We start from the raw sequence: 25,104 nt of genomic DNA, 5'->3' as shown, positions 1-25,104 counted from the left end.
AATAATAATTCATTCATGCAGTTTTTTGAGGCTGCTGGGTATTAAATCAATCAATAAGTTAAAGACTAATAAACATGGACATCTTAGTTGATGTTAAATATTAAAATTAATATATTTTTGAGACAGAAACAGGATTGAGTTGCTTCACCAGACTTGATTACAGGTCATTTTGTAATGCGAACTTTATGCTTTTATCAGAAAGAATTGAAATAGAAAGTATAAAGAGTATAATTACAAGTGTAGTTACAGAAAATATAAATTATGTGTTTCCTTTAGTTACTTGAATGTTTTTATTGAATATTTAAGATTTCATGTTTTTAACACATTACCTCACATTGTCTTTTCCAAAGACTTGTTTAGTCCCGATGAAGAAAGAATTCCAGAGAACACCGAAATAAAGCAGGCTGGATCTCATGTTTCACTCTTGTGTTTAAATGTCAGCAAAGAAAAACAAAATAAAGTTCCAGTTTAATGAGACACAAACTGCCTAGACGCGATGCTTCTTTATTGTTTATTTTCAAAACGCACTTAAATTTCCTACTTTCTTAGGCTTAATCTTTATAAGGTGGATGTGATGTTTACGCCTTTTGGAGGGTGTAACTGTCCCTGCTTTATATTTTATTTACAGTGTTCTTTTGAACTTGTAATTTTGCTGTTTTAAACATCGGTACCTTCTTAGAAATTACATTTAACTTTACAGTAGATCAGTGTGGCATACTGTTAAAATACATTTGGCCTTTATTATAATGTACATGTGGATTAGGGCAAATATACATGTGAAAAAATAAGCATCCTCATGATTCAGTAGCTTGTACAACCACCTGCAGCAGCAATAAATGTGACTTCAGTCTCTCACAGCATTGTGGAGGAATTGTGTCCCACTCTTCTTTACAGCGTTGCTTCAGTTCATGGAAATTTGCAGGCATCGACTTGTGCAGCACTCACTTAAGGTCCCACCTCACTGTTACAGTCAGCCTGAGGTCTGAGCTTTGACTGGACCTTGATTCTTTTCCTTTTCAGCTATTCTGTTATAGATTTGCTGCTGCGCTCAGGATCATTGTGCTGTTGTGTGGCACAATTTGGACCAAGCTTTAACTAGCTAGCCTCCTCTATCCAAAGGAGAAGTCTTGCACTTTTCTTAGATGAAACTTGCAAACCTGCAAGTCTAATCTCTAGATGTATGCTCGATCATCCAGGTAAGGAAATCCCAGAAAGCTGTTCATCTGAACATTATGTTTTCAGCTGGAGAAATGTCTCATCACTCATCCAAGTGAATTCTTCAGTCTGAAGAAAACTTGAAGTCACCTGGATGAGTGACAAAATGTTTCTTTCACAGAGAAAGGGATAGAATGAACAGAATCGGCATTCTTGAATTTGCAAACCTAAACCATTCTACCGTATTATAGAGAAGAGGCAACCCTTTCAAACAATGCCAGACCCCCACCCCTTTTTACTATGATTTAACATGCTAAATGAGGCCTGCTTTTATAGAGGCGCTCGCAATTGTTAATTTATTTAATCAAGTGGATTTGATTAGCAGCACCTGGCTAATGTTGTTGAACAAGTAAGAATGCTGTTAGTTGTTCACATGACTTTATATTGCCATGCATATTATTGGATTTGTCATTTTAAAAAGAAAATCTGTTCACATGTACTACTTTTGGTATGAAGTTGAAGAAATATTTGATTAATTCAATGACAATTTTATTATTTATTTTATTCACTTATATTGAAAAGTGACAGTTCTATAGATTTATTTAATTAGATGTGGGAAAATTTCGCCCCCTAGTGACTAAAATTGTGTTCTGCATCACTGTAAGTCAGCCTGCTGAAAACCTACAAGAGTGGCAAAAGTGTACAGTGAAACAAGCACTTCTGATCAAGTATTTATTCCAAGATAAACACGGAATAGACACAAACAGTCATTTGGGGGATTTATTGAGTTTTATTGCATAAAATAATATATTAATTATCTAATCTATTACACATATTCATTTACAAAAAAAGGATCATTAATGAAAATAAATATTTCTGTGCAGTTTATTTGCACTGTCAAAGCAGGCAGAGAAATGCTGAGATCTATATACATGTAGGTTAATAAAAACACATTAAGTCACAGCCAAGACAACCTTCATGATGCAGACAGAAAGAGGCTGCTGCTTTCAAAGTCCTTGATCTGATACTAATTCACTGACTTACTTCCCAAGTATCATCACTCAACAAACCCACCATCATCGTTTCCCTGTATAATTTGCAGCACAGTTTTATGTACTCATTGCATTGTTAACATTTTCCATTCCACCCAAAAGGCTTCTCATGAAGATACATTAAAAATGTTTATCAACAAAGTTAGTAATAATGCTATATCAAAATTATTCACCTTCACCTTTGGCTGCACTTCACGTAGAAAAATATAAACGGTTTATAATAAGAAAATACATCATGTTGTTACAAAACTATTGCTTCAGAATATCACCAAAATACTTGTTTTCTTTGTAAAACATGATTCATTTGACCTTTCATGATTGCACAAGTTATTTTGGTTGTTTGAGTTCCCAGAGTCCTCTGTGGGAGGACAGGGGTAAAATGATATTAGTTAAAAGGCTAGAGGCAGATTTCAGGAGCATGTCCAACAAAGTAAAAAAGAAAAAAATGCTTTGGAGAGCTTTGTGTTTCAGGGATTTGGTCTGCAGCATTCAAAATACATCCCTTTTGTATCCTGTATGCATTTTTTTTCCTTTTTTGCCAAATAAAAAGAAAATTAAAGTTTTAGCTTTTGGACGGAGAAATTAACAAATCATACCTCCAAAGACTACAACTGCTAGCAGATACCGGATGGTTTGGCATCTTCTTTCCAAACATTTTCTAAAATTGCAAAGCACAATCACCTTCATTCTTCTTTGGAATCCATTATTTAGTGTTTAAGGCCAAACAAAGTTTGAAATAATAATAGCCCTGAAAATCAGTTGAGAAGTCTGGGTTGAAAGCAAAAACATTCGGGATTAGAGGCTAAACACAAGCAAGCTAATTGTTTGATTAAATAAATGTAGATATTATATCTTAAAATGCTACGTTCACGTCACATTCAGATTTTTGGGTTTCTACATTGGGTGCCAATATTAAAAAGGTACCTGGTCATTCACTAATATATGAATGGTATTATTTTCTTGAGAGTATTATTGCCTATTTAATTAGGAAATATATACAGGTATATATTAAACACTTTCCTCATTTACTATTCTAAAAAAAAAGAAAAATTACAGTAGCATCCTTAAAGTAAAACTGAACAGATCTGTAGCAGAAATGTCCCATGTGTTTCTGATGTTGTTCAGCAAAAAGCCTGAAAGCACGGGCGGGCAGACGTACAGCACAAAGGCTTTGCATAAATGACCTTTGTGTAACGCTTTAGTAACATTTTATGAACCAATAAAGCTTGCTGTTGATTTGCTGAGTGCATTAGCAACGTGACGCTTTAATGCGTGACGCATTAATCACAGTTAATAAATTCAGTGCTTTATTGTTTCTAAACATGGTTTCATGACTGCACTCATGAGGTGCTATGTTTTTCACTCTTGTAAAGGCAACATAACTCTTTACAGTGAGGTTTTCTCAGTTCCCAGAAAATGTAGAAAATCTTCTCTTTAAAGAAGTATGAAATGTAAAATACTAACACTTAAACTCTTAAGAGATTTTAAATACGTCTTATGCAAAGCCTGAGATACGTTTGTAACACTGTAAAGGTTTCTTGGCTTTGATATTTAAGAGTAGTTGTGTATCGTCTAAAACAACCTGTTGTTCTTTGACCGAGTTGCATAAACATGAGCCAAATACAAAATCCTTTCAAGACGTGCATCACGTATATCCTCAAGTCACAAGAGCACCAGTTGATGCAAGATGAGTCACAGATGCTGTGTCTCGGTGTGAACACATCAGCGTTGCTTTAAGTCACCTTTATAGTAGACTTATGGACGCAGAGTAGGGAGACATATGGCACACCAATGAAGGCCCATTTCTCACTGGGCCAGAACATGATGACGGGACCTCGCTCCGGTGCCTCGGTAGCAACATCAAAGTAGGCGAAGCAAACGCAACCCAAATAGGAAGCCAGACAGATGAGGATGTGCCTGTAAGAGCAAAATGATCACGAATAAGCCTAACCTCTGAAATGATTTACAGGCACAGCTGTAAAAGTTTAACAGTGTCTTGTTTTCCCTGAAACAAATCTGGGGAAACCTGCAGTCAGCTCAGACTGAAGAAGTCACTTGAATGAGTGACAAAAGGTTTCTCCCACTGAAAACGCTACATCCAGATGAACAGAATCAACTTTTTGGGATTTTTCCAACTACTTCTGCAGCCATGTGAAAAAAGAAAGTTTTCGCAGGACTCTATGCAGTTTGAAAAATAAAACATTAAAATAAGCAAACTTGTATGGCTTTCATAGGAATTCAGAGGGTAAGTAACAGTCAGGTTCTGGTAAACAATTGCACTTGATTAACTAATTACCAGTAAGTGTGAACACTTCTATAAAACCAGAAGTTTTGACAGTTTGCTGGTCTAAAACATTCAGGTATTGGTTCTCACAATGACAGCCAATTCACCTGAGACCATGCAGAGAAATTGCAAAATAACAACAGCTACATCTCAGAACCGCATTTAGCATATCACATGTTAAAGTTCAAGACATTATAATAATAATTATAATAATAATAATAACGTATACTTTATTGATCCCCGTGGGGAAATTCCTCTCTGCATTTAACCCATTCACTCTGTGAAGCAGAAAGTCCCGTATCTCAAAAAAGTCCATGACAGCATGCTGTGGCATGATCTTAAGAGAGCTGTGCATAAATACCCACAAACCTCAATTAAATAAAGGCACACTGTAAAGAACGCTAGGCCAAAGTTCCCCCACAATGATGTGAGAGGCTGATAAAGTCATACGGAAAACAAGTTATTCAAGTTAATGCTGAAAGGTGGTTTTTACAAATTTATATTTCACGTGACTTAATTTCTCAAATTCCTCTTTTCTGTTTGATTTACCTTCAGTCTATTGAAGCTACTGCCTAGTTCCCCTGCCTGTTCCTCCTCATATAAAACACATAAATCACCTGAAATGAAAACTGGTTGACATTTTTTATTCATTTGTTTTAAGAAAAAAAGTATACAGTGCAACTGTAACTGTCTTGTAACACTTATTTTGCCTTTTAGTCTCACAGGATAAAATACACATTGTGAATAAATGATACCATTAACACCTTATACAGCACTGAGTTTGACTTTGAGTCGACTTTGAGCTTACCAAGCACAGTGTAGGTAGGGAAAGTTGACAGATGACCACACTTCGCAGAATATCCTGTCACTGATCCAGCAAAGCAGAGCCAGCGCCCACCAGATCCCTGAGATCAGGCCCAGCTTGAACACACGTGGGTTTTCACACCTGCGATGACACAGTGAAGAACAATGTGAGCCGTGAAAATACAAATGCAGCCAACTTGATGATTTATTCAGCATATAAATAGAAACAGTTCAATTTTGTTAAAATAGCAATACATTTCCTAGAATTACAGATTATATTGATTTTCTCAAAACAATCTGAAATATTTACTAAATAAATGCAATTAATCATATATGTAAAGTACATTGCTGCTAAACCCACGTTGGCCACTTGTGGGCAGCATATATATTCATCATTTATTCCTCTTCCTCTTTCACATCCAGACTATACAGACAAACATTAACATTTATTTTACCACATTTATTTTGAGGCACACGTTTGCATTTTTGTCTTAAAATAACTCCATTATCTAATATCTAGCTCTTCAGCTGCCAACTCTCCCAATGACATTCACTTACATAATCATTTAATCCACTGTAATATAAAAATACTACAAAATCATAGTGGAAATTTTCTCAGTTTTAGCAAACTAACATTAAAATACTGATCCTCATGTTTACATTTCTTTTTATCAATAAAATACTTCTGAAAATCTTATTTCTTGCCTAAAGAATCTTAAACCTCTGGGCCTCCTCACGCGGTCACTTCCAGGATGTACTGGCCTTTTTGCCCAATTTTGGTGCTCTAAAAGCAGGAGGATTTTAGCAATTTTAATGGCAATGATGATTGCTCCAGCTAGATTTATCTGCAAATATCCTCATGGATACCCCTCTGACCTAGAGAGATGTGCTAATCCAGAGTGCCACTGCCAAACTATTCTTAGTCTTGCCCTCCTTAGGCACACCAGTCAGAGCCAGGCCAAACAGAGTGCAGAGACAAAGAGGGGGACACAGAAGCCTGACTGTGATTAAACGGTGCTGACGATACAGGACTGGCAGTTTGTCACCTGCCCTTAGGTCAGTGCATTTAATGGATTGGATTTATATAGCGCTTTTCAAGGCACCCAAAGCGCTTTACAATGCCACTATTCATTCACTCTCACATTCACACACTGGTGGAGGCAGCTACAGTTGTAGCCACAGCTGCCCTGGGGCAGACTGACAGAAGCGAGGCTGCCATATCGCGCCATCGGCCCTTCTGGCCAACACCAGTAGGCAAGTAGGGTAAAGTGTCTTGCCTAAGGACACAACGACCAGGACAGAGAGCCCAGGGATCGAACCGGCGACCTTCCGGTTACAGATGTGATTCCCAACCCCCTGAGCCACGGTCGCCCATTTGATGAAGTCAAACCATTTAAGAAGCCTCTACCTTTGAGTCACCATTGTTTCAAGGTGACACGAATCCATGGATGACACAGAACCTTTCCAGCTCAGCAACATAACCGGATTGAGCTAAACGGCAAACATCACTCTCACGCAGAGGCTCAGGAATCTTTGTAAGCAGACTTTACACTGACAGTGAAAGCAGAGATTAGATTAATTAGCAGTCAGTTGCAATCACACTGACTGATAAAGGTGGTCTGGTCTCAGGGAATGTGGGAGTCATTCAAGCGAAAAAGCTCCGAAAGCTCTGACACCATGAATGTAACATTTGTCACTGACCTTCAGAGCCCCAAAACCATGTGGAGAACACTTATTTTTATTTAAACAAAAAGACACTTTTCCTATTTAATTAATTTACACTGTAATCATAAGCCTGTGGAAATGTGGAATTTGGCCAGTAAGGAATACTAAGGTTGCCAGCATTGGACAAAAGTACTAGACCACACCTCTTAACCTTTGAATTCAGGCATTTCATTCAGTCCCACTGTCATAGGTGTATAAAATCAAGCACCTGGCCATTCAATCTGCCTTTACACTTTGTAAAGATTGGTGAAAGAATGGGTTATTCTAAATAACTCACTGTATTTCAGCATGAAACTGTAATAGGATGCCACCACTGGATTAAGTCAACTCAGTTACGGAGCACGGCTGACGAGTGCTAGGGGGCATAGAGCACAAAAGTCGCAAACGCTCTGCTGACTCATTAAGTGCAGCGCTCCAGACTTTTTCTGGCATTAACATCAGCCCAAAAACTGTGTGCTGGGAGCTCCATGGCCGAGCAATTCCTGTAGATGTAACACGTCGGTGGACCCGTACATTTATCTGCATACTGTATGTTCAGAAGTGGATGACTCCCTGGAAGCAGTGAGAAATGGTGCTACATTTTTATTTTTCTACATCTTTTATTTAAAAATAATAACAGCTACAGAAATTGCAAAATTTACCCATCACACCAGAATTAAAGATTTCTTATTTTAAAGTAAGTGCGCTGGTGACCTGAACTGGTAAACAGCCTCTATTACATAACTTGCCCAGAAAGAGGCAGGAAAAAAGGGTGTCACAGCTATGAACCGCCAACAGGAAGTACAAAAATAGATGGCCAGTGATGCATCTTCCCACTGGGAAGTGGGTCATTAAATTGTCATCAATACTGTAAAAACTGATTGTTCCAGTTAATCACAGAACACAAAAAGAGTGGCTATACGTCTTTATATTACAATTTAAGTGTCAAAGTGCTTAAAAAATATTAACTAATCGATAACTGTGAAGATGTGACGACAAGATATGTGAAAGCAAGAAAAGAAAGCTTAATATGGGGCTTATGCATTAAAAATGCACAGGCCTCAAAACAGTAAGTCAATGAAACAGACTAGAAAAACACCTGAGAGCACTGCTGGCAAAGGTAGAAAAAAACCTTCTGATTCATTAAATCAAAACTGGGGGAAAATGATTATTTCTCTTCAGCTGCATGAATTTGTTCATAAAATGACCATAGAACAGGGGTTTCTATTCGTATATCTGCACGATTTGGTTCCCTATGGAAAAGAATTACCAAAGGAATATAAGAAATTTTATTCTGAGACTTTGTAATGATGAAAAATGAGCTACAGGAAGATCAGTAACCGATTAAAACCGATTAAAGCACAGATGGGCTAGTAATCAGGAAGTACAGGGGGAGACACAACACTGCTATTAGAGCCACTGTGACGTCCTAATGGAAATTATGCTGCACATAGTGCTTCAGTTGAATAACAAGCCTCTGAAAGACAGACAGGCGTGCCCTTCAGACTTGGCAGATTAGAGATTATGACATGCAGTGCAAAAAAACCCAACAACAACCTCTGTGGATAGCATCATTTAAAAAGCAAACAAACAAACAAACTTACTTTCTGTCTAGCAAGATAAAAAACAAAAACACAAGAAGAAATTTACTGAACAATGGGGGAAAGTGCTTTCAAATGACATACATTATTAACACATTCCCTTGACAAATTAAATAACTGAAAATAAAATGTTTATTTCTAATACTTAGTTGAAAACCCTTTGCTGGCAATGACAGCCTGAAGTCTTGAAATCATGGACATCGCCAGATGTTGGTTCCCTCCGTTTTAATGCTCTGGCAGGCCTTTACTGCAGCAACTTGCTGCTTGTTGCTGTTTGTTTGTGGCCCTTTCTGTCTAAAATTTAATCTGCAACAAGTGAAATGCATGCTCGACTGTGTTAAGATCAGGTGACTGACTTGGATCTTCAAAAATATTCCACTTCTTTGCTTGAATAAACTCCTGGGTTTCTTTGGCTATATGTTTTAGGTCATGGTCCATCTGTATGGACCAACCAATTTGACTGGATTTAGCTGGATTTGAGCAGACAGCTTGTCTCTTAACACCCCAGAATTCATTTGGCTGCTTCTGTCCTGTGTCACATCATCAATAAACACTAGAGTCCCAGTGCAGCTGGCAGCCATGCACCCCAATGCCATCACACTGCCTCCGCTGTGTTTTACAGATGATGTGGTATGCTTTGGATCATGAGCTGTTCCACGCCTTCTCCATAATTTTTTCTTGTCATCATTCTCACCACTCTATTCTGATCTTGGTTTCATCTGTCCGAAGAATGTTTTTTCAGAACTGTGCTGGCTTTTTAGATGATTTTTAGCAATGTCCAATCTGGCCTTTCTGGGGGAGATGAGTGGCTTGCACCTTGCAGTGAACCCTCTGTATTTACTTTCACACAGTCCTCTTGGATATCAAAAGGTCAATCTCCCGAAGAGTATTGTACACCTGGTTGGCTGTTGTGAAGGAGTTTCTCTTCACCATGGGAATGATTCTGTGATCATTCACCAATGTTCTACTATTGTAGCAATTTCTGAGATGGGGTTTTTTTCTGTTTTCGCAGCGTAAGGATGGCTTGTTTCACCTCCATGGAGAGCTCCTTTGAAAACAAGGCCAAGTAGCTCTCCAGTTTCTACTGTCTGGTCACAGCAAAATCTTCTAAATACAAGAACTACACCTCAAATCAACTGCCCACACCTCCCAATGAAATTGAGTCAATTGTCCAATTACATTTGGCCCCTTTAAAAAAAAAAAAAAAAAAAGGGGTGGCACATGTTGAGGAGCTGAAACTCTTAAACCCTACATCCAATCTGAATGTGGATACCCTCAAATGAAAGCTGTGAGTCTACACATTATGTCCATGCCCATTATATAACTTTACTTAGAATATGCTTCAGTAAACAAGTAAAAAAAATGTGGCATTTTAATCATAAACATGGAGCAATAAAGCAGCAGCAAAGAGCAGCTATGAGAATCATCTCTAAGAAATCCCCAATAAACACTTTTTTAGTAGAAAAAAGAAAAGAAAGAGTAAATATTGAACTACTTACTTCATCATATGGACAGAACTATGCTCACTTCTGTTGTAAACCTTATACATCAAGTCAGTTGGCCTGAAATATTTTACATAAATTACTCTTATCGAGCAAACGCCCTTTCCTGCCAGCAAATATATGTTGACAAAAACGTCACCACATAGCCGGATATCTGGAAAACTGCTCCCATCAGCCAGGAGATTATAGAAGGATGTGAGATAAGATACATGACATTAGATTAGTGCTTCTGCTTTGAGAGAAAGTGCTGGGGAATCTGAGGAGTATAATTGTGGGAGGCAAAGATAAGGGTGGAGCCCTGATGTGACTCTCCTCGCACTCGACTGTACAAAACAGAGGTCTGTAGCATACGTGACACAAAGCTGGACACTAATTAAATTTATCACTCAAGTTTCAGCGACTCCCATTCCTGTGGATCGTTTCAAAGCTGATGAACAACTTTTTTTTTTCCTAAATATGGACCAAAATTACTTGGCTGAACCTTGTTGACTCTTTGCCACAAATAAAATAGGTCTTTCTTGTTAATGAGACGTTCAGTCTCAATGGGACTAAAGGTTAAATAAATAAAGATAAAACCTCTCTAGTACAGGGCGGAACCTCTGCTTGAAAGAAAACGGTTAGTAGAAAGGTATACCTAATAAAGTGGTCATAAATAACACTGAAGCTTCAATATGTGGAGTCAAAACACCAGTGGGTGACTTCACGGTGCCTACATCCATCTTGTAACAGAAACAGGATGCTTTTATTTCCTCCCCCAAGCATGTTACTATTTAACCTTATTATCTGTGATATGTTCCATGAGCTGTTTCACATACATCAAATTCATAATAAGATCTTAAAACTTACTATAATACTAACAATGTTCTCCATCACGCTCAGTGTACATTGCATACGTAACTTTGCAGTCACTAAAAATTGTGTCCATGATGGAATTTTCTTCTACACCCCACTTTAAAAAAACGCTGCAGGCTAGTTATAATAGTATTAAAGTATCCAGTTTTGTAATTTTATATACTTCCTCTGCATGCTCACAGTTGACTCACAGAACATGTTGTTCTTGCTGGCCTGAAAGTTGACTTGGATTGAAACCAACAACTAAGTTTTCTGTCCTTTCTGAGGGCAAAAGTCCATCAGTCGGGGCAACAGGAACTCTCTCACACTTGGAACAACAAAAACAAGCAGTTTCAATGGATGACTGGCACTGGCAGTAATGTGAAGAATTACTAACAGGTTGAACAATAGATGAATTTTGGGGACTGATGGTGTTGAGTAAGGGTTATGGGAAACGGAAGCAACGGAACATACGTCCACGTTACTGTGACGGCTAGGAAGCATTAAGGACACAAACACGCAGAAAAACAGAGTGAAAGGCTTGTTGTGCTTTCAGGAACTTTCTTCCACATAATAAGTTTGGAACAGACACACCAGACAGTACAAAAAGGTGAAAGGTGGCATGTTAACAATGCACCGACTTCACTATTTGATTTCTGTTATTTAAACAGTTCAAGACTTAAAGAGGTGATAAAGCACATTGTTGATAAGTCAGGTTATCATACTTCCCATGCATCAACTCTGGAACATTTCCCTGCCTATAAAGGCATGACTGAAACAAAGCCAGAGACTTCATAGAGGACTGCTGGTTTACATTATTTGGGGCTGATAAAAATTAATTTTTTGTGATTTATGCTACATCCTTTGATGCTGCAGTCGCTTCTTATTTACCGCCAATGTTATTTCCAGTTGGGCACATACCAGGCGTTTCCGCCAAACAAACCTCTGCCAATAGCCTGATCTACAGCCATCCTGTGAGTCACTATCCGATTGTTCAGTGATGACGTGACGAATCCTACTTCCGGGCCTAAAGTAGTCTGCGTTTAATATGGCTTTTGTGTTGTTAACATGTTTAATGTTATGTATTTTCTTCTATTTGATCTCAAAAAGCTCCTAAAACAGTCAGTGATCACTGTTGACCTCCCTCGGCTTTTATTACCACTAATCATTTATTTAAGCTCAGTTTTTAAAACCTTAGGATGTAACTACAGCCCAGCCCATGCAGCAGTATATGAATGACTAACCTCGTATTGTGGATGGATTATCTCAGTTGTTCTCCTGGCTGAAGTTTGGTCCTTTTACAGCATCCTGCCATGCGATTACATTTGTTCCTGACCACCGAGAACACTCATGTTAACTTTTATCGAGTGGGAAAAAAGTTAGCTTGTTTATATTATGCTAACATAGCTGTGTTGCTAGCGGTCACGTAGCACATCATTATATACCAGCTAGCCCAACTTCAGTAACCCTACAAACGTCACTGCTGTTTAGCTCCTCCCCTTTGTGAGTGTGGACGCTTCATCTCTTTGCTCTTGAATGCTTTGCTTCTTATATTGATTTTTATGCTGATTTTTTCCCTTTTTTCCGTGTGAGCTTACCTGCGATAACTTCTGGACACTTGTAGATCATTAGGACTAGAGTGTTCTTAACAGAAACAGCAACATTTTATGGTTACCTTGTCCTCAGCGCTCCGTGTGTCTGTGGCCTAGACACAGCTGAAGCCTGATTACAGCGTCTGGGCACCGAGCAGCCTCAATAGCCTGGAAAGGTGCTAACCGCTAGGCTAACTAGCAACAAGATGCCTTCCCTCTCCACAGATGACTACCACAGCCTCCTGCAGAAGATTGCAGTACTGGAGACAAAAATTCATCGCTTAGAAGTAAACGTGGAGGTAAATGGACTGTGTGGAAATGAAAAACAGCCATAATGCTCGGGTCTTATTTTCTACAGTTGACAGGCTAACAAACCCTCCTGTGTCAGTGGCAGCTGAACTTCATTCGACCATGGCCTGCAATGACTTTGCCAAATTCTTCACTGAAAAAATCCAAAAAATTAGACAAGCAATTGGTACATCAACAGCAGATCCAGGATATGTACTGTGTCCACCAAAAAACTGTTTAAACACCATGAAACAGTTTCAACCTATTAACAGCAAAGACCTGGAGGACATCTTAGGTAAACTGAACTCCTCCTCCTGCTGTTTAGATGTCCTGCCAACAAGTTTTTTCAAAAAGGTCTCAAAGACTTTAGAGTCAGACCTGTTACAGATCGTCAACTTTTCTTTATTATCAGGTGTGTTTCCAGAATCACTAAAAACTGCTGTAATCAAACCTATACTGAAAAAGGACAATCTTGACAAGACACAAATGAACAACTACAGGCCGATCTCAAATCTCCCGTTTTTAAGTAAGATCATTGAAAAAGCAGTTTCTCAACAGCTCAGTTACTTCTTAAAACAGAATAATTGCTACGATGCCTTCCAGTCAGGTTTTAGACAGAACCACAGCACTGAAACCGCTCTGACCAAAGTGTTTAATGACATATGTCTGAATACAGACAGTGGAAAAATGTCAGTCCTAGTTTTACTGGATCTCAGTGCAGCATTTGATACAGTTGACCACAACATATTACTCAAACGACTGGAGAACTGGACAGGTCTCTCAGGAACTGTACTAAACTGGTTCAAAACATACGTAGAAAACAGGAAATACTTTGTATCAATAGGTAACTTCACATCTGAGCAGACAAGTATCACATGTGGAGTTCCCCAAGGTTCCATCTTGGGACCCCTTCTGTTTAACATTTACATGCTCCCACTGGCACAGATTATAAACAACAACAAAATAAACTATCACAGCTATGCAGATGACACACAAATATATATCACAATGTCACCAGGAGACCGAGGCCCTGTACAGGCTCTTGGTAAATGCATTGAGGAAATCAATGACTGGTTGTGCCACAATTTTCTCCAGCTAAACAAAAACAAAACTGAGGTAATAGTCTTTGGCGCCAAAGAAAAACGATTACAGGTCACCAGAGAACTTCAATCTATACATCTAAAAACCACAAACCAGGCGAGAAATTTGGGTGTAGTGATGGATGCAGACCTAAACTTAGAAAAACACATTAAGACAATAACAAAGTCAGCTTACCATCACCTCAAGAATATATCAAGGATAAAAGATCTGATGTCTCAACAGGACCTGGAAAAACTAGTCCATGCATTCATCTTTAGTAGGCTTAGAGCTGGGCGATATGAGATTTTTTCATATCACGATATGTTTTTTTCATTTCAGGCGATAACGATATCTATCACGATATAAGCCAAATAACTATATTTGTAAGATTTAAATGTGCCGTTGCTCACAAGTAAAATGTGAAATAATCAGCAGCTTGTTTTGATTTAAATATTTATTTCCCATAATAAGTTCAACATGGTAGATGTACTTAAGGAACATGAGACTTTTTCAGATAAATAAAGGCAAATATTGCAAACTACACAAAAGGCAGCCGCTAAAGCGTTTAAGTTTCAAAATAGAACAAACGAAACAGACTAAATTGTCAATTCCACTTAGAAACAAAATATTAATTCTAAAAATAAATCTTAGTTTGTTTTACAGAAGAACAGACAAAATTGACTAACTTTTGTCAATATCAAATAAACTGAGAACTAAAAGGAAATTCTCAATCTCTCCTTGTTGTATAGCTGAGCTTTTCAAACAGTTTTAACAGTTACTTTAGTCTGACAAAAGCCGAATGACGAATTAGCGCTTCCAGTCAGAGACTGAGGCTACGTCCACACGTACACGGGTATTTTTGAAAACGGAGATTTTCCGTTTTCGTTTTAAAAAATAATCCCGTCCACACATAAAGGCAGAAATGAAGGAAAACGCTGCTATGAACATGCCAAAGCAGCAGGTGGCGCTAGATTCCTAACCGTGCCGAAATGTTGGCCAATCAGAAGTCTAGAAGCCTCGGTGGGAAAAAGTAAACAAAGCTGGGGCATAGAAGCAGAACCGAGTCGTATGTGTGGAGGGACAGTAACTGTGTGTATATGTAAGCATTTAAACACTGCAGAGAGTAGAATTAACAGTAACAGTATTGTAGAAATTCATTTCACCGAAACAATAACGTGGCGCACAGTGTGACGCATGCACCAGTTTATTGTATTTCCAGTCTTGCTTTCGGCACAATTTACAGTGCACGCTACTCTGTTTTTTGTCAGACTTGAAATAGCCGAAATACCTTCACACTACGGAACTTCTATGGCTCTTCCGTTCGACAATCTCTCCGGCGTTGGAACCATCATCTGTTTTCTCTTCGGTCACGCTCGGTTGATTTTTCTAGTCGGCACACTCATTTCCTCCATTACCCGCTGGCTGCTTCCCAAACAAACACACGTGCGGCTTGGCACTTGTGCTGTACGTAACAAGTCACGCGACGTGACGCTGCGGCTGTGATTGGTTCGGCTCTGCGCTACTTAATTTGGATTGGCTGACCTTTTCTTTTTTTTTTTCCTTTTTTTTAAAAGAGGACAAGAGCGGCGAGGTCTATCGCGATAGCTTAATTTCTCTATCGAGTAAAAGTTATATCGCGATACATATCGTTATCGTTCTATCGCCCAGCTCTAAGTAGGCTTGATTACTGTAACAGCATCTTTACAGGTCTACCTAAAAAAATCAGTCAGACAACTACAGCTCATTCAGAACTCTGCTGCTCGAGTCCTCACTAAGACCAAAAAAGTGGACCACATCAGTCCAGCTCTGAGGTCCTTACACTGGCTGCCTGTCCGTCAGAGGATAGACTTTAAAGTTCTGATGCTGGCCTATAAAGCTCTGAATGGTTTAGGACCAAAATACATCAATGACCTCCTGACCCAGTATGAACCATCCAGATCCCTCAGGTCATCTGGATCCGGTCTTTTATCAGTTCCCAGAGTCAGAACCAGACACGGAGAAGCTGCATTCAGCTTTTATGCTCCTTATATCTGGAACAAACTCCCAGAAAGCCTCAGATCAGCTGAAACACTCAGTTTATTTAAATCCAGGTTGAAGACTCACCTGTTCTCAGCTGCATTTGAATAAAGCACCAAATCCACACTTTAAGCTTAAATGTCAAAACTTACATTTAACTACTGATTTTATCTACTGTTCTGATTTTATCTGTTTTGATTTTATATACTGTTGTTTGTTTGTTTGTTTGTTAATTAGTTAGTTAGTTTATTTGCTTGTTTTAATCTATTTTAAATCATGCTTTTTATTTGTTCTTGTTTCTAATGTCTCTGTAAAGCACTTTGAATCACCTTGTTGTTGAATTGTGCTATACAAATAAACTTGCCTTGCCTTGCCTTAGTTTTCCGTCTTCATTTATGTTGGAAGTGATAGCAGAGCTGAACGTTTTAATTTGTTTCCAAAACTCCGCAGTCAGGACATGCTATATTGTATTTAGATAGAAGCTAGCGAGCTAACTCCCTGCTAACTTCTAACTCCATTAAATGTCATAAATTCCGTTTTCATGGATGCCTGGATGCTAAACTCAATTGTTACACCTGGTAGAGCAGAACGCTGATCATTTTATTAAAGATGAAAGACTTTAGACAGTTTTTCAACTCTCAGTAATGCCACAGTGATCGTTTGATATATGGACCTGCAGCGGAGTTTAGGTCCAGACACTGCTAGTGACGTCAGACTGAACAACCGGATAGAAGACGACAACATTTAGGTGGGTGCTAAGTAACGTGATTGCATAAAACCAAAACATATAAAACAATCCAAAGTTTCAGCACTGCTGGACTTTCTCACTTTTAAGTGAGACTCAGTTATGTTGGGGAACGAGAACTAAATCATTGACTTCACATGGTTTGCGTTGACTTTCACGGAAAAAAAAAGAGTCTTCATCACCACAGAAAGCTGCTTTAGAGCCGAGCCACTCATATTTCTGTTAGAATAAAACTGTAACTTTCACTAACAAAGCAGGCTGTCAGAGGGAGGGGGACAATAGCTGCCTAGTACAAGACGCATACAGCGCATGCCACAGGCAGTTACGTTTTCCAGCAACGCAGAGCAGGTTTCAGCTTTTAACACACATATTTTAGAAATCCCCATAAATTCCTAACAGAAAAGTTAGCCTGTATAGTGAAATTCTATCAACTTTCCTGCAGCTGAAGTAGTGTACACTCGAAACCACCCAAACAGAACAGTTATCAGAATACTTTAATAATTCTTAAGGAAATTATGTTGGTTACAAGAAGAATAAAAGAATAAAAACAATAAGAATAAACCAAAATACCTATTAAGCTGGAAGACAATCAGAGTGAGTATATTTCAGGAGGTTTTGAGATTCAGGCTACGTCCACACTAGCCCGGATAGAATTGAAAACGGCGTTTTCATCTGAAAACACTCCGCGTCCACACTAGCGTTTTCAGTCATTTTCACAGAGTTGCGTGCCTACATTGAAACGGCTGAAAACGCTTACGTTCCAGTACTGCGGATGCGTGAAGCGCAACAAGATTCGACCTGCCTCTGTCTGCTACTTATTTACTTTCCGGCTCTTTGAAACGTCGCGGCAAAATGTTGAGGAAAAGCACCGAGTTTTTTAAATGGACTAACAATGAGGTGGAGTTGTTGCTGCGAGTAACACAAAAGCATAAAGTTGCAACTGCGAGTGAGAGTTAAAAAATTTGAAGAAAAGTTATCTGGAGCATGTACAGACTGATATTAATCTTTAATAGGGCTTGAGAGCAAACAAAACAACAATGCCCTACACTATCTTAGTTTAATTGGTCACACGACTGCATCACATGACTAACATGCTCATCATTTTAGAAAGTCTCCATTTTGGCTGTCCACACTGCGACGCGAAAGCACCGTTTTCAAATGTTTTCCCATGAGCCAAAACGCTGTCTCAGTGTGGACAGGAGGCCAAAACGGAGAGAAAACTAAACGCATTAGTGTGGACGTAGCCTGAGACAGGATTTCAAAGTGGAGAGAGAGAGAGCAAAGCTTTCCACTTCCAGGGGTTTGTTTTTGTGATACTATCCCCACTGAGCAAATATGGCCCTTAGTGACATTTTAAGCCTTTTGGCAGTGATCTTTTGTGTGTGAGTGCATGTTTTTAAGTGTTTTTCAACTGGACATGACTAGTAAGGGTTAGATTTGATTGAGAATAAGACTATGACATTGCACACATAACTAGGCCCTTAGAGATACTCTGCTTTATCATGAGAGACACTCAGGAAGGCACCATAATTTGCTAAATAACCATCAAGCTGTGTTAAAGGAGACTTCAAACTAGTGGCTGAGACCACAAACCCATTAGGAACATGTGGTCATAAGTTGTGTGAGCAGTAAGATCATTTTCTCACAGACTTCTGCACAATCACACATCTTTTTATAAATCACCCAACAGATTCACCACCTGCTTCCTGTAAGGGGTTTATAAAAATAAACTTTTACTTTACTTACTTTAGGTTTAAAATTTTCTGCATCGTCTTCCCTCTTTTGATGCTCAGAGCATGTCCACATTTGATACATAGTCCATGTAGTTTACTCAGTGTGCCACTTCTGGCTCAGACCTACTCGGCTACTTACACTCATCTATGCTGTTTAAACAAACACACACACAGTCATACTCTTCCGTCTTACCTTTTCAGCTCAGTAATGAGCAGCACGGTACATGGGATTCCCAGAGTCATCAGTGACAGCGAGTTGACAACAGGTTTCACAAAGGCCAGCCCCGTGGTGATCCCTGATAAGATGCCGATGACCACTTTGAATCTCGACCTAGATGGATTAATGAACAAAACAGACAGATATTGCTGCAATACTCCATGAACATGATTGTAAGATACAGAGGGAGTGTTTGGATGACTCAGATGTGCTCCAGAAATTATTATGACCCACTTAAGGTGCACATAACAAACACGCTCAGCTCTAATCAAAAGGCTGGGCAAAACAAGTAGCAGCCTGAAGTGAGAGCAAGCAACTGTGACAGCTTGGTGACAATGCAAGGAGAAGTAAAGACATGTGATGCAGCTTTTACTGGTGTCAGCTATCTTAGAAAGGACTATTATTAAACAGGAGTGTCACAGCAGCTGAGATATCATGTGACAACAGTGAGCTAAATGTACTAAATGCATATGCTACATATTTGACCATGTGGGAAAAAAAATGTTTGCCCTGCCTTGCACGGGACAAACCTACACTGTATCTGCTTTAGTGTTTATTCTTAATTATTGCCACTACCATCAGATGCCACCAGCTGTGAGTAATTCCAGTCAGAGCTAAACACTTTTAGCTGCTTGAATGATAATTAAGAGTTAAGAGCATGAAGGATAGGCCTCAGGCCTGATTACTGGTAGAGCTTCTGAATTAAGAAATCACTTAAACAGAACCTGTCTGACAAAATGAAGTACTGGTAGGCTAAACAAGCTCAAAAGCAGCAGGACAATAATCTAAAACACACCAGCAAGTTCACCTCTGAATGTCTCAAACAACCCCAAAATGAAGGTTTTGGAGTGGCCTAGACAAGGGCTGCACCTTAAATCTGATTGAGTTGCTTTGACATGACCTTAAACCATGCTCGAAAATCCTCCAGTGTGACTGAATTAAAACAATTCTGCAAAGACGAGAGGGCCAAAATTCCTCCAAAGTGATGTAAAAGACTGTAACTTTGTTTGATGATGGGAAACATTTTATTGTGCCAAATATTGCAGAAAAAGAAAACCCAATTAGGAAAGGAGTAAATAGTTTTTCACAGGACTACATATCTACACATGCACATAGTTTAAGCTCTTTTTTTACAATAATAATAATAAATAATAATAATTGTTGTTATCAACATACCGATCCCTCCTGAATATCCTGGGTAAATACCTCTTTGGAAACCACATGGCTATGGCACACATGAGCACCCATAATATGGCTAGCTCGTCCAGCATTTGGCCAAGAAAGCTGAGGGTGGCATGAAAATAAGTCGATCCAATACCTTGGAGAAAGGAAGAGACACAGAAGGACAGTGATAGATGTTTAAGTTTTGTATTCAAAGGGCAGGATAAATGAGACAGTCTGTGTTTTGTTACGTGCTCCCTCTCTCTTTTATAACATCAGAACATAACTGAGAATAGCAAACGTAGAGTTAAAATATTCCCCCTCTAAAACGACGTGTTCAAAACAATAACCGAAAAACGGAGCACAGTTGGAACGCCACAATCATCACACATCGAACAGGACCGGCTGTTATCTACGATGGGAACTTTGAAAGCCGTTTTCAAGCTGCTTAAACATGTGGGTTTCAAGTTATTGTGCAAATGTTTGCCAAATGTTTTATGAGGAAAGGCAGTCATTGTGTAACAGTGAATGTAAAGGCCTCTTTTGTTGGCCTTTAATTTGCAAAGTTATTTAGAAATGAAGCCTTGAAATGCTGCAGAGACATGCAGCAGTCACTTTCCCCTCCTTGTTTATCACGGTAGAACAGACTTTTTATTATCAGGTGCAACATTTCAGCAGACTTCTTATCAAATGTTGCTCCCACTCAGTTGTTACTAATCGTGAAAACCTGCCATGGTTCTCAACCTAGGCATGAGAATGAGCCATTCAACAAAAGACTTAAAGAAGCATTCATGTAAATGAATCAGCAGCTACTTCATAATCAGTCAAGCAAAGAAAAAAATGGCTAACTGAGGAGTGTTAATTGGATATAACAGATATTTGCATAAAGATGAAATGATTAAAAAAAGCAAAAATAGCTCTTTTTTTTTAAGACTGGTCCTTTTTTCCATTAAAACTAAAAGTAGAATCCAGGTTCTTTGTGACTTGACAGGATATGAATATGTTGCCTTCAGCTCAGTGAGGGGTAGGGCTGTGCGATATGACCAAAATCTCATATCCCGATATAAGAATTCTACCGTCCGATAACGATATAAATCACAAAAATGTAACATTTTCTGTCAATTCTGTGAATCTCTGGCAGCTCGTCTTGCCGGAAGTGTTTCTAGCTGCGCGTCATGTAGCTGGAGTCGAGTGTTTTAACCGATGTATGAAACTATACATTTTTAGACACAAGTTGTGAAGGCCGCCGTTTTCTTTGTGAGTATTTATTACACGGCGTGCTGCGGGGAAACGCCTGTTCTAACGTTTGAGTCTAAGGTCTATTTATTAGAACCTGGCGGCTCTTTTTTAATACTCATCTGTAAATAATCTGCTCTTTCACGTGATTCAGTTTATTTTGAAAAGTCTCAACAGGATCTTGAGCTTTATTGTGAAAGGTTTATGTGGAACATAAACAAGCGGACACACGATGGTGTTACCGTCGTTGTTGCTAACCACAACGCATAAAAACAGGCGCTTGTCCGTCAGTAGTGTGGTTATATAAAATATAAGAGAAAGAGAGAACTTTAAGAAATTAATATAGCCACTACAGTGACCATCAGAACAATGAAAAAATATTGCCGTAAACAGTTTATTTTGCAACACCACGAAACAAACGATAGCGTAAAATGAATCGAACAGCCCTAGTGAGGAGTGTAATTTCTTCATTCAAAGCCTTAATTTACACGTTCTTATTTTTGATCTGCTGACAGGTCAAAATATGGATGCAAAGTAGCCAAACTATATTTGCACACACTGCTGAGGCTAAGGTGAAATAAAAAGGAGCTGGATGTTGTTTTTGAACTAGAAACTATAGGCTTGCTTTTCTATTCGAGTCAAAGTTCATCATAACTGCTGAAACAGAGGAAACGGCATGAAACCATGTGACCCGTTGCTGGCACTGGCTTTGTTTTAAAAAGCCTCCAGAATCAAAGAAAAGAAAATGGATGCAGTCCAAGATACACAGATAAGGATTTATGGTATGGCAACATGTATGGACCAAGAATGTTCAACTGTCTAAGAGGCTCCAACAAAGCCAGGAGACTGCGTTTATTTCCCTTTACATTGGACCACACATGGGCCACAGAGGAAAACACCCAGCTCGAGTTCTTTAAATCTGACAGTTATGCAAATCTTTTTCAACTACTTTTTTTTTCCGGACACCCACCAAGGTCACCTCCTTGGAACAGAGGTGGGGTTGCTCTCGGGTTATCTTTGCTGACAGGGCAATCCGAGCGTTTGCAAAACAGCATCGATGGGGAAAGGCTCTCTATTGAACTGTGTAGATGAAGAAGCACCATTAAAGGCCTAAATATTGAATGGGACATAATGAATTCAAAATCAATCTAAAGATGGTGATAGAGGCCACAGCTGAGAAACTGTGCACCCCAACAGTGCCACTGCAGTACAAGTGTATACAGATCACTCCTTTGGTCTAAAACCTGGAAACTAGTTCAAATTAAATGTCCATCGTAACTGCCTAGAGACCAAGTCGACATACTTTAACCTTCTGGTTTGTACTAGTTAACAGTGCAAACCCCTCAGATACTTTGCTTACTCTCATAAAAAATAAAGGAAAAAAATAATATTTTTTTGCTGTGAATAAAGTCCTACAGGAATACACAATTCTTTTTGAAATTGGTTTATGTAAGGACTATTTACTCAGTCCCTTTACTTACACATTCATTTGACCCGTTTTGACAGCAGTAAAAATACCTCAAATGGCCTTATTTACCTTCAAATTTGATAACTTTTGGCATCTGCACAATGATAGTAACGATGATCAACTCAGTTCAAATATATTTAGATGAATATGGCTGTTACATTTTTGTGTCTTGGGTAAAACTTGACATGAGTGTGAGATATTGGATATTTTTTTCCATAAACAAATGTTGTAAAACCTAAACAAAAATTAATAAACAAAAATAACAAAACACTGTCTGCTCTCTAATACACAAAGTAAGGATCAGGCATACATTTATAAATGCCAAATACTATATGTATACTATGAAGAAGGTGAATATGAAGAGTATGTTAGGGTTAACAACTTAGCACTTAATCTAATGCAATCTGATGTAGCAGCCCAGCTATAAAGGCCTCCTTTATGAATCCTATAATGATCCTTTTCTTTTTACAGTCATAGCAGTGTTAGTGGCACTTATGTACTCAACTGAATTATGCTGATGTGCTTTTCTAGTGAGTCTCCTTATGTATGCAAAAAGTGCAGTGCACTACCTCTATCAACAAACCCACATATAAAGCCAAAAAATGGCAACGATCAAACAAGGAGCCCTGCAACAGATGGTCAGGCCCCCACGCAGATCCTTGATCTCAACATCTCAGAGTTTGAGATTAAGGAAGAGACAGACTAAACAACAGAAAACTGGCAAATCTTCCCAAGATGCCTGACAACTGGTGATCTGTATGACATCCACTATTTTATTTATTTATTTGAAGCCTCCCTATCTGACGCTTGCTTTATGTACCACGTGTATAGATGAGAAATGAAAAATAAATAAATAAAAATGAAGGGTTAAGAGAGGTCAGCAGCCAACTTACCGACCACAACTAGCAGTATCCATATGAGGTAAATCCCACTGTTGAAATGTTTTGCATATTGGCGGAACAGGCACATTAGTATCGGCGGCAAAACAAAAAACAAAATGTTGCTGATCTGAAATGATAAACAACAGAAAAGTCTTTGTCACTGATCCCGCAGCAAAGAGCCAGCAATGCCCGTCAAAAGTTGATCAGTGTGCGGGCCTCGGTGGCTGTGCAGAAACTGGCATGCAAAACCTGTAAACTGCTACTAACAATACATATCATGATGCTGAAGCTGAAAAGCAGCCAGAATGCTCAGCTAAGCAGTCGTTAACCTGGGAAGTAAATGGTAAATGGCCTGTATTTGTATAGCGCAAAGAAGCCATTAAACTACAAAAGAAAGAAAGGAAAGGGGAGTAAAACAAAACAAGCAGTGCAACGGAGACAACAGCAAGAAGAGGAAATGCAGAAAGGCTTTGACTGTAAACAAAACTGTAATGTGCAAAATAGCGAGAAAAACAACAACAAGCCCCATTCTCAGAACCGACCGTGTTGTAAAACTCAGCGATGCTGGGGTAAATAAGGTAATTGCCTTCACACCAGTCCACCTCGGAGCTACCAGCCTGCAACTGGTCCCAAAACATCACATTAACGTTACTCATGTCTGAACTAGTTCTGTCGGATGGACAGCGCCGAGCAGACAGCACATAAAACAACCGAGGGGGGGAAAGTCGCTATCCGTCGGCTCGCTGGCTGCACGCTAGATCCTAACGTCCGAGTCGTGGCACGTATCGGCCACTCGAGCCTGTGACACACTGGGGAAATCGTTATGGAGCTGCATTTTGAGAACGTCCTTCGTCCACAAAGCCTCCTGCTCGTCGTGACGCTCTGCTTCGTCCACTGACAGCTGCTCAGTCCGCGACTCAAAGAGTGCTCAGGCTGCAAGAGAAGTCACTCCTGCCTGCTTCCTTCTTCGGTCAAACGTAGGTCAGGAAGGAAGAGTTTACTTATTTTTGTCACGGTAATTTAAAAAAAAAGAGTAGTGGGGGGGGGGATACTTAAAGTTTGTATGTTCAAGTCAGCAAAGAATGCTTTTTCCTTTCTTTCTTTCTTTCTTTCTTTCTTTCTTTCTTTCTTTCTTTCTTTCTTTCTTTCTTTCTTTTGTTTTTGCTGTCTCTAAAACAGAATTACAGTTAAGATCTCCAAATTTCGATTTTCTCGAGAATACTGAATGACAATAATACATTTCTACCCTTTTCCCTTCCATAAACAAATCGAGCTTTCCTTTTTTTTCCTATTTTTTTTTTATTTTGACTTATTTCTATCTGTTTTGTTTTTTATTAGCAACAAGCTTCCATACCAAACTGAACCAAATCCACAGCTTTATTGTTCTTTAAAAATAGACCAAAGTAAGAAAAACAAAATAAAAAATACAATAAAATAACTAGTGTTTTCATGATATGCTATATTTTCTATATCTGTATGTTTTTTGTGTAAATTTTATGTAATGTGCCTGGAAATTAGACGTTTTGCTAAAATGTAATGTTTACATGTTGTATTTTCATCTACTAGTGTCCATTCATATGCGCTGTCCCTGTTAAATAAATAAAAATAACAGAATACTAACAAAAATGACATAAATATTACTTTATACATTTGGTGTGAAAGGTGGGTGATGTCTTTGTAAGACTTTAAAACTGATCTAAATACAGTTACAAATCCAAAATGTACACACATAATTTACTCAGTCAAGCTATCAA

General features: G+C 38.8%; 1 protein-coding gene across 1 annotated transcript; it reads right to left on the bottom strand.

Annotated features, from left to right (window-relative positions):
• Nucleotides 1–1,921: 1,921 nt before the first annotated feature.
• acer2 (alkaline ceramidase 2) lies at nucleotides 1,922–24,279 on the bottom strand. Its single transcript, XM_080880676.1, has 6 exons — nucleotides 23,893–24,279; nucleotides 23,363–23,477; nucleotides 19,781–19,922; nucleotides 18,581–18,718; nucleotides 5,300–5,437; nucleotides 1,922–4,124 (listed from the first exon to the last, which is right to left on the bottom strand). Exons 1-6 carry the CDS (start codon nucleotides 24,004–24,006, stop codon nucleotides 3,941–3,943), a joined length of 831 nt encoding a protein of 276 aa, XP_080736802.1. The 5' UTR covers nucleotides 24,007–24,279; the 3' UTR covers nucleotides 1,922–3,940.
• Nucleotides 24,280–25,104: the final 825 nt, after the last annotated feature.

The sequence above is a fragment of the Rhamphochromis sp. 'chilingali' genome, assembly GCF_963969265.1.
Source record: "Rhamphochromis sp. 'chilingali' genome assembly, chromosome: 4".
NCBI lineage: Eukaryota > Metazoa > Chordata > Actinopteri > Cichliformes > Cichlidae > Rhamphochromis > Rhamphochromis sp. 'chilingali'.
Note: the sequence above shows the minus strand (reverse complement) of the source record. Positions and strands in the feature narration are given on the sequence as shown.

Excerpts from the sequence above, each read along its gene's own strand:
- acer2 (XM_080880676.1), bottom strand. The coding sequence starts at position 24,006 with ATGAGTAACGTTAATGTGATGTTTTGGGACCAGTTGCAGGCTGGTAGC. Across the intron at positions 19,923-23,362 it reads GATACTGCTAGTTGTGGTCG|GTATTGGATCGACTTATTTT; the intron begins GTAAGTTGGCTG and ends CCTTTCTCCAAG. Across the intron at positions 4,125-5,299 it reads CCCTACCTACACTGTGCTTG|GCACATCCTCATCTGTCTGG; the intron begins GTAAGCTCAAAG and ends TTGCTCTTACAG.